This window comes from Aphelocoma coerulescens, chromosome 13, assembly GCF_041296385.1.
Source record: "Aphelocoma coerulescens isolate FSJ_1873_10779 chromosome 13, UR_Acoe_1.0, whole genome shotgun sequence".
NCBI classification, from domain to species: Eukaryota; Metazoa; Chordata; class Aves; order Passeriformes; family Corvidae; genus Aphelocoma; species Aphelocoma coerulescens.
The window spans coordinates 338024-355491 of NC_091027.1; the positions used below are offsets into that span (position 1 = coordinate 338024).

The following is a 17468-nucleotide window of genomic DNA, read 5'->3' on the forward strand; positions in this document are numbered from 1 at the left end:
GTGGAGCAGGCATATTTCCTGAGCTCATATTAACAGTTTATTCAGTAATTGTCAATGCGACTGTCTCCTGCCCCTGTGCTGCCTGTGCCTGACTCCCTTGGCTTCCTCTTGTCTCATGCACAGGGAAGGGCAGGCCAGAATCAGTATTTGCTGGTGCTCCCACACTCTAGTGAGAACCAGCTCCAGGAATTCGGGAGGGCAAGACAAAATTGAAATGGAGGGCTGTTAGTGGATCTGGGCATGGAGACTTTTTTCTTACCTTGTTTGTGCTCAGGGTCCTCAGCCCGAAAGCTGAGTATTGCCCAGCATGTGCCTCATGGGGAGAGGTGTAGCACTGCTGTGCTCTGGCCCAAGAACCTGGGACTGCCAGGCTAGCGCACACCAGCTGTCCTTGTGCCTTGGCTGCTCATGAGAGGTGGCTGTGGTCCCCCAGGTCGCTGGTTAAGACCAGTATCTCTGTGTGCTCATGGAGGTGCATCAGAGCAGGATGTTTGAAGGAGCTGTGCATGGGGGGCTGTGACTAGCAACATGCCCTTGCTTCCAGAGCCCCCTTAGACAGCACAGTTTGGGCAGACCTCTGCCCGATGTGTTACCTTGGGTCAGGGAAGAAGGGGGGCTGACCCCGGGTCTGCTTGTTGGAGAGGATGGTGAGTGGCAGGAGAACCGGGAACAACTCAGCTGAGCTCTTTTCTTGGTGGAAGGCGAGGCTCCTTATGGGCTGTGCTGGGCGGGGAAGGTAAATCCCCCTTGCCAGGGCTGGGGTTGCCGGCCATCTGTAGAGCCGTGGGGTGGCCCTTGCCTGGGCAGTGTCGGGAGCCGATGGCTGTGCCCCCGCGACGCGCTGAGCTGCAGCAGGGCTGAGCGCGCCGGCATTCCCTTCCTTTCCCCACCCAGTTCCTTTGTCTCTGCTGCGTGTGGATGAGATTGCTGTAAAAATGCACGCGGGGCCCTGGGCTTTGGCTGCTGCCGGGACGCAGAAGTATTCTTTGCATCCTTCTGTTGACAGAAGGGAAGCTACAAGTTCCCACCATGGTGGCAATACTTCAGAAACTGCCACGGTGGCAATACTTCAGAAATTGCCCCAAGGGCGGCAGATGGAGAGCAAACCCGTTTCCCTGCAGAGCAATTAACCATGCAAGAGCGTCACAGGATGAGGCTGGCATGTGAGCCCTGCTGAAGGCTCTGGTCGGTCAGGCTCAGGCTGTGGAAGGGGAGTGTATTTACGTGCCAAAACTTGGGCTGTGGGCACCAGGGGTAAAAGAGAGGAATGTATGGCGTGATCAAGAGCTGAAGAATTACTGGATGTGTTTTAAGCAGTCAGGTAGACAACATGTTCTCTGACACAGCAGTCAGCCTGTGTCACCTGAATCTGTGGCAGGCATATGTGAGATCAGGTGGTTTTCCCCCGTATTGCCTGCAGCTGCTTGTTCGGACTTGTGCAGGTGGAGGTAGGTAGAAGAGCAGGAGCTGAGCCATCGCAGCTCCTCTGGATAGGGTCTGTTCCCCACAGGACAGTGTCCATCCTCTCCCATCTGTGTATGCTGAGTTGCATGGTCCAAAAGTGTGAATGCAGGAAGAGCATAAGCACAGTCCTGGTTGGGGTGTTCCTCTGCTGTCTGGCTGTGCTCCTTCAGAGAGGGCTGCTGGCCACTTCAGTCAGTGGAAAGAAGAACAGAGGAGGTGGTAAATCATGAGACTGGAGTGCAGTCCAGTGCCTCCTGGGTTTTGTACAGACCTGTAAAAGGCTTCAGAAACATTACCCCAAGCACAGCAGGAGAGGGACAGATTACCAGCCGGTTGCCTGTCCTGTTGGTGGTCTTTGCTAGGTGGTAACAGAGGAGAGAGTAACTTGTCTTCTTTAATGCAACTTACTTTACATGGTATCTAGATAAGGTTTAAGGACATGCCCTTAGTACGAACTTGCTCTAAATACTGATGTGTGGCTCATGCTGCCTGCAGAGTTTTGTGCATAATGTCCTGGCATAGGAAGCTTTTGACTTCTCTCTATATTTTATGGAAGCATATTTGCTGTGTTCCCAGTGACTCTCCCTTGTGCTCAGTCTGCCTCGGTGGTGTTTCTGGCCCCCTCTCCCATTTGGAAACAGCTTTTGTAATATGACATTTTCAATCCTTGATCTTGTACTGTTGTTTGGAGTGTTAGTACAGGTCCAGTGACCTTTCTGCAGCACTGGTGGTTGAGGTGAGCAGTGGGAGAGCGCCTGTACAGAGTGCTGAGAATCATAAAATTGTAATATGTTAGGGGTTGAAATGGATGTTAAAGATCATGTAGTCTCAACCCCCTCTAGTGGGACACCTCCCACTATACCAGGTTGCTCAAGGACTTAACCAACCTGGCTTTGAATACTGCCATATCCTCCCTGGGCAACCTGTTCCAGTGTCTAACCACCCTCACAGTCAGAAGTGAATGAAGCACGTGTGTTACCTGCTACTGACAACTGCTGCGCTCTTCCCTTTTCAGAGTGATCGTCTCCTTATTAAAGGAGGGCGAATAGTCAATGATGACCAGTCATTCTATGCTGACATTTACATGGAGGATGGCCTCATAAAGTAAGTATGGGATTTCTGTTTTCTCCATCTCCCCTTAAACCAGCTTCAGGTTAGGTGGTTATCGGCTTTTTGTGGATATGGTTTGTACCCAACTTGCCAGACAGTAAAGCTTGATAAACCCTCTCTAATCAGAGGCTCAGCTTTCTGCAGTGTGTGTGAGCACAGACGTGATTGGCTGATGTGTTTTCAGAGGAACTCCAGTGACTGAATTGCTGTCAGCTTGGGGGATTGTGGTACTCTGTCCATTGTAAAGCAAAGTTGTGTCTAATTACACCAAGAGCAGGTTTATCTTTGACTTCTGTTTTTTCCTGTGTTAACTGTATTAGCATGAATGACCCCAGACAAGATCCTGTTTGTTAGTACTAACAAGGACAGTGCTGTGCTGCAAGTCATCTGCATCCTTGAGATTTCCAGGAATTGCAGGAAAACCTCTGGGTTTCCCCAGCTTCCTCGTGTATGTCTCAGAGCTGCAGGAATAGCTCCATTGTTTAAAGGCTGCCATTCAAATTTGGCAAAGGTGTTGTGCTGGGGCCTGCGCCACACTGGGTGAAGTGAAAGAACCATGATAGTTCATAGCAGAGAGACTTGAAAAGGCATTGCTTGCTCTATGGTAAGAGTTAAATATCCAGCCTTCCCAGGGTGGTATATGTTAAAAATCCAGCTGCAGATAAATACTTCAAGAAGTGTGACTGTATTTTTATCTGGTGGACAAGACCATTTGTGATTGACAAGGACTTGTACACAGGCAGGGATCAGAGCCAGCTTCAGGTGTTGCTATGGCACAGGCTTTGTGAGTATGCTTGGGCAAATGACTGAGCCTCATCTACAGCCTGGAGGCCACAGAATTTCACTGCCTTGGGAGCTAAATGCTTTTACAAGTGAATTCTGGTAAGAATACAATGAGTAATTAAAAACCTGTAGTGATGGATTCATCTCCATAAAAGCAGTGGGAAGAGCTGCTGGTTTATTGCTGTGAGGACAGTAAAGTGAGCAGTTCTGTCCACAGAATTTTTATTATACTAGGGAAAAAAAAACCTGCAAAGTGACTCAGCTTGAATGAAATGCAAAAACTGAATTTGCTTCTCATTTTTACCTCCCCAGTGTGACAAGGAAATCAGAAGTTTTCCACTAAAACCAACTTATCTTTAATATTAATTTATCAAGGAAAACTGAGAAAGGCTTGATGAAAGTAGGATTTCTGAAATAAGAGATTTGAAGGCTGAGTTGTACATATGGACACATAAAGGGTTGAGGGGACAGGGGCTTAGAAAGGGAATGCTGAGGTTCAGGTGACTTGGCCTGCAGGAGGGCTGGGTGCATCAAATTGTGCTCGAACAGGACAGGCTCCAGAGCACTATAGTTGTGTATTAGGTTACTGGTGGATTTATACTGGAACTCTCTAGGTTTCCTGTTTTCAGAGGACACTTTTAAGTATTTGATTTTTAGCTGCCTTCATTACAGTGTGGCCCTGCTGATAGCAAAGCTGTCCTTCAGGGCCACAGAAGAGACAAGGTGAGAGGGGAGAACTGTGGACTTCTTGGGAAGACAGTGAGCCCAGAGCTTGCAGGCTGTGCCATGAGCCCAGCAGGCTGCAGCCAGTCAGGCTGGGCACTTGCTGAGCTATTTCCCAGCTCCTAGGAGTCCCTTCACTCTTGGGACTTTGTGCTGTGAGCAGCATTGCAAGTCCCTGATGAGCCCTGAGCTGGCCTACCAGCTGTGACATTACAGTGGAAATCATCTTTCTCTGTAAGTAAGCTCAAACTTGAGCCTTACTTAAGGTGGGCAGAGGGACAGGAGAGATTAGGGGTGTAGCTCGCTTGGAAGCAGGGCTGGTGTCAGGTTTTGTGAGCATGCATCCTGGGTGAGTAGTTAGGACTGCTACGCTGGAAATGCATGCTGGAGCCTGTTTTGTGAGCCTGTAGGGTATGAACTGTCCTAGGCAGGTTCTCACCATGCACTGCAGAGACAACTGGACAGATGGCAGCCACGCCTGGACTAAGCACAGCATAGGTGTAAGCAAGCCAGACAATCCTGCACATTGCTGCAGAGTGGAGTGGTTTTGCTCTGCTGGCTCCGGCAAGCCTGGGTCTGGGAGCAAGACAGAGTAGGGTGTTCCTGCTGGCAGGGAGCTGCCCTGGCAATCCCTGGCTGAGCTATTCAGAGGTTATGTTGTGGCTGGTTTTCCTTTGTGTGAGTATCTTGGTGTGATCTCATCAGGCAGATCGGAGACAACCTGATTGTTCCTGGAGGGGTCAAAACCATAGAAGCCAATGGGAAGATGGTGATCCCTGGAGGAATTGATGTCCACACTCGCCTGCAGATGCCATACAGGGGAATGACTGCTGTGGATGATTTCTTCCAAGGAACAAAAGCAGCTCTGGCTGGTGGAACCACCATGATCAGTAAGTGCAGCAGGCATGGCCTGTGCATGACACCACCCAGCACTCCTGCAAGATCACCCAGTTCTTTCTTTTTTCTGTGCTTTTCTCAATCTTCTTTGTCTTCAAAGTCCATGACAGTGTGTTCATATTTTCTGTGATCTCTGTCAATGCAGTCTAGCGAGTAAGGATTGGGATGAACTTTGTATCCTTAGTAATGATGATGTGATAGGACAGGATATGTGCCCTTGCAGATCCTGTGTTCTGCAGTGCTTGTCTGCAGCCACTGTTGCCCCTGGGACCCTCAAAAAGGAAAAATGGCATAACTTCTCTTTTAAATAAAAGTAGGACAGCATGTTGCTCAGATGGCTCTGAGCAGAGGAACAGAGCAGTGTGCTGGCATCCCACACTGCTTGAAAATAAACAGTGCTGACGAAAAAGGAAAGGGAATTCTGAGGTCCTTCCCTGGAGAATGCTATGGCTGTGCACTGGTTTGAGGTCCAGGTGTTGTCCTGTGCAGTGGTTACAGCTGGGTGCACTGCAGGGTTTCTCGGGATGCAGGAGCAAGTGTTGATCCTTCCAGTAAAGGGCTGGGTTCCTTGTCCTCCCCCCACTGTTTTTCCTTCCTCTGTGCCAAAAATATGTGTTTTGTGAAATGGTCTGTGGTAAGGTGTGGAGATTCCATGGTGGGCAATAAAAGGTGCATTAGTGTTGCAGTGTAGGAGGAGGCTGTGTGCTAATGGGGTGGGAGTGGGGATGGGGAAAGACAAGGCTCTTCAGCTTCCAGCCAGTTTCTCAGCAGAAGCGTGTAAAAACCTCTGGTCCCGTGCCAGAGGCCATTAAGCAAAGGCTCTATGTACTTCCCTGCCAATAAATGCACTTGAGGAGCCAAGGCATGCTGTGAAGGGGACAGGATTCTCTTGGGAGCTGCCCTGAAGCTGTTGAGGAGACCAGCCTGGGGTGGTGGAGCTGCCAGGCCACAGTGGAATGGCCCGGTTGGGGAGCCCTTGCTCAGCCCTTCCTCTGCTGTGGCCCTGCAGTGGATCACGTGGTGCCAGAGCCGGAGTCCAGCCTGGCCGAGGCGCTGGAGCGGTGGCGGGAGTGGGCTGATGGCAAGGCCTGCTGTGACTATGCATTGCATGTGGACATCCCACGCTGGAGCGACCACGTCAGGCAGGAGCTGCACACCATGGTCCAGGAGAAAGGTTTGTTGCCTGCTGCTCCCTGCCTGGCCTTGGCCAGCCCTGTCCCCTGGCCAGGGAAGGCATGAGGTGGCTGCGCTGTTGGGTTCCCGTGGGGTCTTGCACAGCTGCCAGCAGGAGCTGTGCCCTGCAGGGCATCTGGTGGGGAGGGTGGCCAGAGCAGGCAGCCTAATGTACAAAGCTCACCTCTGTCTCCTCTCTGCCCTGCCCCAGGCGTTAACTCCTTCATGGTGTACATGGCCTACAAGGATTTGTACCAGATGTCCAACACCGAGGTGAGACCCCCTACACTGCCATGGTTGTGTTGATTCAAGGAGCAGTGGGGGGTGACAGCCATGGTGGGCATGGGGCAGCTCATAAGGCTGGTGGCTACTGTCCCTGGCCAGGCCTTGCTGCTCCTCTCCTCCACCCTGGCTGCTTGTGCAGGGCTGCCCCAGGCTGTGCTGTGGGCTGGCTGGGCTCCTGCATTGCAGGCAGAGGCACAGGTCTAGTGTGGAGATCACCAGGAGCATCTGCTGGTGACTGCATCCTTCAGAGAGCTGGTCCCAGCACAGCCAGAGCTCTGCCTGGCATGGCTACACTGGGTCCTGCTGCTACCAGGGGCATGGGTGGAACTGCCATGAGCGGTGTCAGGGCCATGGGCAGCCTGCTCAGTAATCATTTCTTCTTGTCTCTCTTTTAGCTGTACGAGATATTCAGCTGCCTGGCAGAGCTGGGTGCCATAGCTCAAGTTCATGCAGAAAATGGGGATATAATTGCACAGGTAACTAACTACTTCTGGCAGGCAAGAACTGAAAATCTTTCTCAGGCAGATTTGGTGTGGGGCATTAGCAAAATGACTCTAAAGTTGGACATCTTGTGCCAGGTGATACCTTCGCTGTTCAGCAGCAATATCTAATTTAGCAAGATTTTTTGTTGTGAATATGTTGTGCATAAGCGAATCTGCAATAGTGAATTAGCAATTACCTAAATGGAGGTGAGTATCCATCAAGTATGGTATGTTTGCTCCAACTGCAGCTGTCTTCAGTGTGGAGAGGCAGAGACCTTTGCCTTGCACATAACAAGCCAGGAGAGGTAAAGTTCATTGAGAACTGCCTTGACAAGAGAGATTTTCTCCCTGTAAGCAAACAGGTGGCTAATGAAACTGGATTTGCAAGGAAGGTGTTCTGAGGGATGTGGTTTAGTGATCAAGTGAGTAGTGTGTTGTAATTGGTGCTGGATGACAGAAAGTCCAAATGTTTTGATTTTCTTTAAGGCACAGAAGACACTGCTCAGTTAAGCTCTGCAACTATTTCTCTTGTTCTTGGGAGTTGAAGGAGCATGAACCCAGAGGTCATTCTTTGAGCATCTTTTCAGACTGCAAGAATCAGTTTTGTTTGGACTTTTTAGAGCTGCAGTGCACAGTTGGATGGCTCCTTCACATGAAAACTGAGAGTGGTCAGAGGAATTGTATTGGCCAGAGCTTATCTCTATTTTAGTACCTGCCTTATCATAAAATGCCCCAAAATTACTATTTGATAGCACTTCACAGTCCTGGGAATTGGAGAGGATGAGGAGTTTTGTAGCCCTTTTTTGTCTGCACATTGTGCTTGTTTTATTGAAGAGGTTTAAGTCAGTGCCTGCCCTCCCATTTCCCCATGTTCCCTCTTTCAAACCCCTTGAGCGTACAGCAGCCTCTCACTGTGCCTGATGGTCCCAGAGGACATAGGGTGGTGATGGTCCTGAGGGAAGAGCTTGACACAGAAGGAATCTGCTTTTTTGGTTGATAGCTTCAGTCCTGTAATGTCCCTCTGTTCTTTTGATGTCCTAGGAACAAGCCAGGATGTTGGAGATGGGAATAACAGGCCCCGAAGGCCATGTGCTGAGCAGACCTGAGGAGGTAAGATGCAGAGGACAGTTCAGCCTTGCTTCACTGAAGCGTTTTCCAGTCACAGTAGGGCTCAGTGTGTTTAGTGGGGGCAGGCAAGCATCAGGGCACAGGAGAATGTGTGTACATCCAGGGGTATCCATTTATACTGGCACTGCTGTCTTTTTCATCATCAGCCCAGGAAAGAGCAAGGTGCACGTTTGTGACAACATTTCTCAGTCTTGCTTGAGTTGCCCAGCAGAGATAGAAGCCCTTGTTCTGAGTCTTACAGAGAGGAATCAATCAACCAAAGTGTCTGTATGGCTCTAGCAGCCTTTGTGTCTGGATTGGGGGCATTTGTCTTGTGTAGGTGACTCCACAGGTGTGAGAAGCCTAAGAAGAATCTAATGACAAGTTTTAGTTTCTCTGAGAATTCACTGTTCGCATTTAAGTGCTGACAGATTCCAACCTCTTCCTGCTTTATATCTGCTTAGTCTCTAAAGTGTTTCAGAGTCAGATGGACAAAGCCATTGGTAGAAGGAGTGGGAGGGAAAGAGAGGGGGAATTCCCTGGTTACAAGTCATTGTCAGAACCCTAATGAGATTACTTCTAATTTTAGCTTGCAGGGATTTTTCTGTTTGGTCCATTAATATGAGTTGAATCTAATTTTAGATAGGTTTCCTTCATGTAACTCCCTGCTGAGAGGTGCTTTGACTTCCCACAGCATGTGAAAGAAGAACACAATAGGAATTTGGTACAATAGCAAAGCTTTCCCCTGAGCAGAGGAGCACAGGGACAGATTTGTACTTCAGGGCCTGCTGAAATAAAATCAGTTGGCTTAAATTAAAAGTGTAAGAAGTTGGCTGTATTAGGGCTAGTAACAACATATATGGCCTAGTGTAATAACAGTACTTACTCTCTCTGAAATACAAGAGTGTAAAGCATTTTCCTATACAGGGAAGAGTCTCAGTGTCAAATACAGTGGCTCAGAGTCCCTCTGTGTGTAAGCTGCCATTTACTTTTATGACTCTAACCTGTTGCCACTAGTTTGCAAGCTAAGGTGCAATTACAGGATGCTGTGGTTGAGCCCAGATTTGAGAACTGTCCTGTTACCATAAGCAGTGCGCGTCTCATCCAGAGCCAGTAAACATTGTTCAGTGTTTGATCTTGAAATGCCATTAAAGTATAAGGCAACTGAGAACAGTGCAAGGCTCTGGGTATTATCTGTTCAGCCAAATCCAGGTCTCATTGCCTTTGAAAATAAACAGTGTCCTTCTTCCAGAACATACTCTACCACAAATGACCCAGCTACCCTATAAAGCCTGCAGGCAGATGGCAAAGCATTAGGAGAGTGGTCTGTGGCTCTGTGGGTCTTCTCTGTCCTGGAGGGACCTCAGTGGAGGTTAAAGACATGTTCTTCTCTCCGGTGATGATGGTGACTTGGTAGGGCAGGATGATGCTGCTCCAGATTGTAACCTGCTGTGAGGGGTATTCAGTGATGGCTGTTTGCTCCCGTCCACATGTTAAACCCCATCAACTACTACAGCCCATAAGTGTGGTGATAAAAAATGGCTTCTCATTTAAATTTCTATTTAAAGAGTCTTTAAGAAGAGAAAAACCTCTTTTCACTGTGCAGCAAATAGATCTGCAGAAGTATGAGAGGCGTAGGAGTGCATGTGTGTCTGGATGCAGTGCTCTGCTTCTCTGCCCTGGGACATTTCGACTGGCATGGTCCAGGCATTGCCCTGGGGGCAGGATCATTGTGTCTTTTTAAGGCTTCTGTTTTGAACTTCCTCAAGCCAGCACTTGAAACCAAATTGTAGAGCAAACACTTGGAGATCTCTGGGGTTGAGCTTGGGTGGAGCACAGGCTGATGTAATAGTCCAAAGATATCCCTCCTGGTGGAAATCTACCCTCCACTAACAGCAGGACAGTGAGCTGGGGCAGGCTGGGACAAGCAGCAGCTGTACTGCAGGACAGCCAGGCCTCAATGACAAGCAGCCTGCCAGTGTTCAGCCCTCTGCACCCTGCCATGGGGGTGGTAGGGGACATCTGGCTAACCCTGCTGCAGCCATGGGACAGCGTGGAGCAGGGAGTGCTACTAAAGGGTGGACCCTCCTGCTGCCTGGCATCAGCCTGTAAGCTGTGCTCTCAGGCTGGGCTCCTTGGGCTGTCGGGAGAGCTGGAACCAGGCAGTGGAAAAAATAGCAGATGCTGCTCTGCTTGTCCCTGAGCAGGGTTCAGGCAGTGCTCCTGTGCTGGGCATGGAGCAGGGTTCAGGCAGTGCTCCTGTGCCAGGCATTGTGTTACTGTAGCCTGCCATTTGGGCCAGGCTCTGGGGAGATGGAAGCTCCTCCCCCTCAGGTCTCCCTGGTTAAACTGCCCTGGGGGAGTCAAGGGTAAAAGTGAGGGCACAGGGTGTCCGAGGTAATCCGTGGTGTACTGAGAGTAACAGGGGCTCCTCCCTGCCCAGCTAGTGCTCTTCTGCAGCTTTGTGCCATCCTCTCTTCCAGCTGGAAGCAGAAGCTGTCTTCCGGGCCATCACTATTGCCAGCCAGACCAACTGTCCTCTCTACGTGACTAAAGTGATGAGCAAAAGTGCTGCTGACCTCATCTCACAAGCCAGAAAAAAAGGTGAGTGGCAGCTGGTGCTGCACTCAGCCCTGCTGCTCCCACCAGGATCCTGGATTATGTGGTCCCTGTGTCCTCGTGGTTGTTTTGCCAAGATCAGCACTGTGCTTTGAGTGCTGTGTATTGCTTCCCCTTCTGCTGGGGAGTAGTTAGCTTAGGAGTTTGCCTGACTTGTGAAGGGCAGGGTGACACTGCAGCAGGCCACATGGAATCACCTCCTGTTGTCAGTGAGGTAACATCAATATGTGGGGCACAGGTAGGAGCAATGCTTTAAACACTACAGTTTGTCTGCAGCTGTGAAGGGCTCGATGAGGACGCTTTGTTCAGTGCACATGGTAATGGGTTGAGCTGCTGCGTATAGCTCTGGCCTTCCTTTGAAGTGCTGGCTCCTTGGAGGTGCCTGGGTGCCTTTTCAGGTGGCTGGGAGCTCCATTTGTCAGTGGTGGTGGAGCACAGGGCTGCCCCACAAGTGTGGGCATGTCCACAGCTCTGTTCAGTGGGCTCTCTGCCCCTGCCTCAGGAGGTGTGAAGGGGGATTCTGGTGCACTAAGATCTGTGCCCTTGAGCAGGAGGACCCTGTGGTGATGGCATGGGTCTGGGTATTCTCGGGACACGGCAGGCTGTTGGTAGTGCTGTGGAGCAGAGAATGCCACTGGGCTCCACCGAAACACTATTCTTTCTGTGCCCTTCTCCAGGCATTGTGGTGTTTGGTGAGCCCATCACAGCTAGTCTGGGGACTGATGGAACACACTACTGGAGCAAGAACTGGGCCAAGGCTGCGGCATTTGTGGTCTCTCCGCCACTGAGCCCAGACCCAACCACTCCTGACTACATCAACTCCCTCCTGGCCAGGTGAGTGACAGCTCTGCTGGGAATACTGCTAGGGTAAAGTGGACTCTGGCTAGGGAAGAAGGAGGTTAGTCCTGAACCACTTCACTGTAGGGATGTAATGAACTGACCAGTGAAATGACTCTGACTCCAAGCCGTGTTGGTTTATCCTCGAGAGCTGAGGGAGGACACCGTAAGCTTAACATCACTAATGAGAAAAATACCAGTAGTCACGAACCATTTTAAATGCCCTGAAGAAGGCAAAGAAATGAGGACAAGCTAAAACAGACTTGTCAACTGAACCATTCACTGAGCTGGAGAAATGGGGAATGGCTGCCTGGGTTGGGATGCTGCAAGATGATGCAGGATGCTGCACCAATGCGGAGGGCATTACATGTTTCACAGACTGGTGGGGACCCCACTCAAATACAAAGCAGATATATTCACACACCTATAGAGGTGAGCAATAGCAGAGCCTGCAGAGTGCAAGAGACCTTTAGGAGCAGCTCCTGCAAATCTGGCTGGGATGGCAGGTTGGTTTTTCATCCTGAAGGCAAGGGGGTAGAGAAGGGATTTGTTGAAAACAAAGACAAACAAGAAAAGCACTTCAGCAGTTTGCCATGACCTTTCACAGTTACACTCCATCCTCTCACTGGCAAAGCCAGCACAGCAGCTGAAGATACTGCGCGTTCCTGGCCCTGTCTTTGTGCTGTGTGTGCATCGCACACCACTCAGCCTGTGTTTGTACATCCGATTGTGTGCACACTGTCTGGTCTGTTAGCCAGCAGATGGCTGACACTGAGGAGGTTGTAAATGGAAATGTCCTTTGAGGTAATGCTGGAAACATCTCTGCCAAGATGAGCAAGGGATGAGCAGTCACTAAGAGGTGTCTCTTCGGCGGGGCACCTTTGGATAAACTCAGGTTGTGCCAGAGTGGAGATGCTGTGTCTGGGTGTAAGAGAGGTGCCAGTGCATTTGAGGGTCTGAATATGCAGCTCACCCTGCATTTTGCTGTGGTCAATGAACAAAGAGATACCTCAGCTCGTACTGGATGTATGATAGAGATGCAGGTCTTAACAACTAGCAAGGAAAAGTGAGCCCAGCTTCTGAACTGGTTTTCTAATCCTTACCTTCCAGTTTATGCCAGACCTCAAAGAAGACACAAGCAATTCTTGGTCCCTGCAGCTCATAGGTGACTGTCTTGACTCCTTTGCCATACTGTTTTCTGTGAGGCTGCAGCGGGAGGGACACTATGAGGTTCCAGCTGGGCTGGATGGCTTTTCTCCAGCAGAAAGCATGTTGTGTGATCATTCTGGACTTCTGTCTGTACAGTCCGTCAGACATATGGCAGAAGTTATCAGAAGAAGGTGGAGATGATCAGTGGATTAGGGCAGATTTGCAGCCTTGAGGAGAGTCACTGTGTCTGCACTGCCCAGGTGCTTGAGGCCCCTTGCCTCATGCAGGCAGTGCTGGGAGCTGGCTTGCTTTGGTCTTCTTCCTTTTGCCTGGCAGCAAGGACATTCCAGCTGCTGCCTGTCCAATGTTCCCTGAGGACCCAGCAGCACCTGTGTGACTTCCAGGGAGCCATGGACAGCTCCTCTCCCTGCCTTGTCTGTGGGCAGCTCGCTGGCTTTTCCTCTTTCCTAGGAGCGGAATGGGTCAGGGCATCTCATCTGTCCCGGTACCCCCTTCGGGCAGAGGGTGAAGAGGCCTCAGTGAAGCATTTCTGGGCTTCCTGCAGAGAGCTGCTTCTAGGCAGTCCCAACTCCCTCCATCCCACTGCAGCAGGCTTTCATGGGGCAGGGGAGGACTGTGCTAGCCCTCAGCATGCAGGAGTTGGCAGTGCACAACACAAGGGCCGGCCTGTGGGATTGGGGAATAGTCCTGGAGCAGAGATGCCTCTTCCTTCGTGTGTGGCAGAAGGGCTCTCTCAAGCAGACCTGACAAACTGCCAGAAATGGGTTTTGTGACTTGCACTGGCATGTTTTTTTCTTCATACTTGTGCAAATGATGGAGTCTGGTATGAAAGGACATCTTCTGGATTGACACAAAGACCACCCTGTTCCCTAGGAGCTGAGCTGTTGACTTCTCTTTTGTACAGGATGCTGTCCATGCTCAGGCAGGTAGCACAGTGGGGCAGAGGTCTCTTGCCCCCATGTACAGCTGCCCCAGGGGCTGGGTCAGGTGGAAGTCTTCAGGCTGAGGGGCTGTGGAAATGAGGGTGCAGAGTAAAAAACACTGAGCCGGGGGCTTCCCGTAGCCAGAGGAAATCCATATCCCTCATGTCTCTGTTACTGTCTGCAAAATGACTGACAATGGGTTTGTTCCACCACTCTTCAGTGGTGATCTGCAGGTGTCGGGAAGTGCTCACTGTACCTTCAGCACCGCGCAGAAAGCCATTGGAAAAGACAACTTCACAGCGATCCCAGAAGGAACCAACGGCATCGAGGAACGAATGTCTGTCATCTGGGACAAGGCAGTGGTGAGAGCCCCACCAGGGAAGGGGCAGAGTGAGCAGAGGTGGTTGTCATCTCACACACCCGTGCTACTGTCCCACAGAGCTGGGCACCCAGCTTGTTCCCTCTCTGGCTTTGAGAATCAAATCAAGCTGGAGCAGGAGGGGTGGCTGTTGCAGGCTTGGGATGAACATCCAGAAGCTGTAACTGTGCCCCCAGTTCTTGGTCTGTCTGGCACCAGTTAGTAAGATCAGCCTCAGAAGCTTGGGCCCAGCCAGCCAGCACCTTGTGTGGGAGTGAGGATGGTACTTCCCAGGGCTCTTACTCACCCTTTTCCCATAGAAGGACTTAGTTCTCTTTGTGTGTGAGCAGGCCACAGGAAAGATGGATGAAAACCAGTTTGTGGCTGTGACGAGCACTAATGCTGCCAAAATCTTCAACCTGTATCCACGAAAAGGGAGAATAGCAGTGGGCTCGGACAGCGATCTGGTTATATGGGATCCTGATGCAGTAAAGATCATCACAGCAAAAACCCATCAGTCTGTAAGTCCTCTACTCATCTGTGTCAATGCTGAAGGGTGGCGTGCAAGTAGCTTTGTAGAAAGGTGGCCTGGCTACTGGGAGCTTGGTACTGTCCTGCTTGACTCTGAGGAGGACTGACTGAGCCCAGGCTCCAGGTGGTGCCAATTGTGACTGTGGGTAGAATGTCTGTGAGCCCTAGGCTCAGGACATGGGGCTTTTTTCACCCTGCTTGGGTGTTCTTGTCCTGACCCTGTGCAGGTGTAAAGACACACATTTCTCCTTACCTTGGTTCCTCTTCCAGGCACAAATATTTTTCCTGGCCTTGCCACAGTGCTTTGTTCATGCCTTACCTCAAGCCTAGGTCCTGCCTTCGTCTGTTCTTGGAGTACTTCCTCACACTGAGCTTCAAACCAGCAGGTCCTGGTTCATGTTGGGAGCTCTGGTGGGTTTTTACTGTGATGGGCTAGTGAGCTACAGGAGGCCTCTGAACAGGCAAGGCTGTTAGAGGTGTCTTCTGCCTGCATTGGTGATTCCAGCAGCGAGGTGTGGGGACTGACCCACCCTGAATGGGCAGGCAGTGCTCCTGTCCCTCCTGACCATCATCCTGGGGTTGCTGCAGGTGGCTGAATACAACATCTTTGAGGGGATGGAGCTCCGTGGGGCCCCGCTGGTTGTCATATGCCAGGGGAAGATCATGCTGGAGGATGGCAACCTGCATGTGACCCAGGGGACTGGACGATTCCTGCCCAGCAGCCCTTTCCCTGACTATGTCTACAAGCGCATCAAAGCCAGGAGAAAGGTGAGGAGACGGGGATGCCAGGAGACAGAGTTTGCATACTGTTAGCCCAAATTGCCCTTGATAACTGGTTGGTTTTCCTTTGCTGTTCTTGGTGGACCCTGTAAGCAGTGCTGCAAACTGATGATGTTTTTGAATGTACAAAATAGCTGAGGCTTGGATAGGGAGCCCTTCTTGTTAGTGGTGGGCCATGTTGGAGGCAGATGCTCCTCAAGGTTAGCAGTGGTAATGTCTCTCCTCATCCTTTCCTGCTGCAGCAGGAGTCTGGAGGGAAATGCTGAGTTAAAAATTAAAAGGTTGGCCAAAATTGCCTTCTCCTCCCCCATTTGTGCAGCAAAAACCCCATCTGGGTGATAGCCTGTTGCACTGGCACCGCAACCCCTTCCAGGGCAGGGATGAAGGATGGGCAGTGGGGCTGTGCCAGGCCTCAGTGCTGCAGGACTTAGGGTGCATTGCAGTGTGAGTTCCTTCTGCAGGGGGACTGAGGAGCCGGGGGATGGCTGGAGCATGATGCTCCCTGGGCTCAGAGAAGTGTCACTGTCCTCTTCTCTCTGGTGACAGATGGCAGAGATGCATGCTGTGCCCCGGGGCTTGTATGACGGACCTGTGTTTGACCTGACCACCACCCCCAAGGGGGGCACCCCTGCGGGGTCAACCAGGGAGTCCCCCACGCGTCAGACACCACCTGTCAGGAATCTCCATCAGTCTGGATTCAGCCTGTCAGGTGAACACATGTGGCTGGACTGGGAGGGGACAGAGTCACTGGCTGTGCATCCCTGTCCCTGGCCTGGGGCAGGGGGCAGTTGGAGGTGTCCTGGGGTAAGGTAAGCACAAGAGTGGATCATGGCAGGGCAAGATCCTGTGTGTCCCTTAAGGAACATGGCTGGAGCTGCACCTTGCAGTAAAAGCAAGGCAGACTGTGGAGGCCAGCACAGCATCTGATGCTGTTCTTGCTGCATGGGTCTGTTCACAATGCATCTGCAGAGATGTTCAAGCCACTGCTGCTCTTGGGGTTGCTACTGGAGTTGGAGAGGGAGCAGGTTGCAGTAGATAGTTTCTGGAGGGCCTTGGCAAGGCTCCAGGCTGCCTGACTGCTCAGTCCTGTGAAGAAGATGCTCTTAACTTTGCTTTCTCCATTCTCATCATACTTTCTTGTCCTATCCCAGGTACCCAGGTTGATGAAGGCATGCGCTCAGCAAGCAAGCGCATTGTCGCACCCCCAGGAGGTCGCTCCAACATCACCTCCCTGAGCTAAATGTCCTGGCTGAGGAGGAAACAAAATCCCTGTTCAAGCAAAGGAAGAAAATGATACATTGGTGTTTAAGAATGAAAAGAGATAAACCTGTTCTGAAGAATCAATAAGCCTCAAGCCTTATGTTTCACAAATGCTACTTGCTACCTAGCTTTAAAGATGTTGCTTCATTTTGTTTTTGCATAGCCTTAAAGTTCTGTTGTTGTTACTGTTGTGGGTTTGGTTGGGTTGTGTTTTGCTCTTCCTCTCTGTATGCATGCCGCTCGGACAGGTTGCTCGGTTCAGTGTTATTGGTGTTGAATGTGTGTGGGATTGCCGTGGTGTGGGACAGTGGGAATAGCCCTCAGGGCGATCCGGCCAGGCAGATGAGGGGGCAGGGTCTGGCTGGAGGCAGGATGCTGGATGGGGAGGGCAGGTGCACAGGTGGGTCTGTCACATTCATCTCCACTGAATGCTCTGGCATTTCATCGTGAGGCCTATGGGGGAGCTCGAATCATCTCTGTAATGGCTGTCACGGCACCTTGTATAAGGAGTTTTACTACTTTGTACACTTTATTAAAAAAAAAGTTGTTCCTTCAAAAAACTCATGTTGTTGGCTGGCTCTTCTCTTCCTCAGACTGCTGCTGCTTGGCAGGGGTAGTACACAGCTGCACCCACAGGGAACTGGGCTGAGATGACAGAGGGGTTTGGGTGGTGTTGGGGCTGGAGAGGGCTATAGCAACAGGCCATCAGGGCAACACCATGCAGTAGTCACTGGTACAGGTGTCAGGGCGTTGGTGTAGCTTCTCAGGCAACGGTAAAGGTACTGGCAAAACAGCACATTGCAAGTATTTGTAAAAGCCTGTTGCATTTGTCCATGCAGTCTCTGGCTGAGCCTGGCCACCATGGGCTGTGACTGCCTGGCAAGAGCTGTGCTTGTCTTCTGTGTGTTGACAGGGACCAGCTCTACATGGCACTGCCTGGGCACAGCTTTGGGGTCATCCTGTCTG

At 50.9% G+C, this 17468-nt stretch overlaps 1 protein-coding gene across 2 annotated transcripts in view; it reads left to right on the top strand.

The window, feature by feature from the left end:
• Positions 1-16582, top strand: part of DPYSL3 (dihydropyrimidinase like 3) — a 31452-nt gene extending 14870 nt beyond the window's left edge. For both annotated transcript variants that reach the window (XM_069028894.1, XM_069028895.1), the window contains exons 2-14: positions 2480-2568; positions 4786-4970; positions 5987-6151; positions 6362-6423; positions 6831-6911; positions 7959-8027; positions 10508-10628; positions 11321-11477; positions 13794-13935; positions 14282-14452; positions 15051-15230; positions 15789-15951; positions 16394-16582. In XM_069028894.1, coding sequence (XP_068884995.1) covers positions 2480-2568; positions 4786-4970; positions 5987-6151; positions 6362-6423; positions 6831-6911; positions 7959-8027; positions 10508-10628; positions 11321-11477; positions 13794-13935; positions 14282-14452; positions 15051-15230; positions 15789-15951; positions 16394-16482 — 1674 coding nt within the window. In that variant the 3' untranslated portion in view covers positions 16483-16582. The remainder of the gene's footprint in view (positions 1-2479; positions 2569-4785; positions 4971-5986; positions 6152-6361; positions 6424-6830; positions 6912-7958; positions 8028-10507; positions 10629-11320; positions 11478-13793; positions 13936-14281; positions 14453-15050; positions 15231-15788; positions 15952-16393) is intronic.
• Positions 16583-17468: the final 886 nt, after the last annotated feature.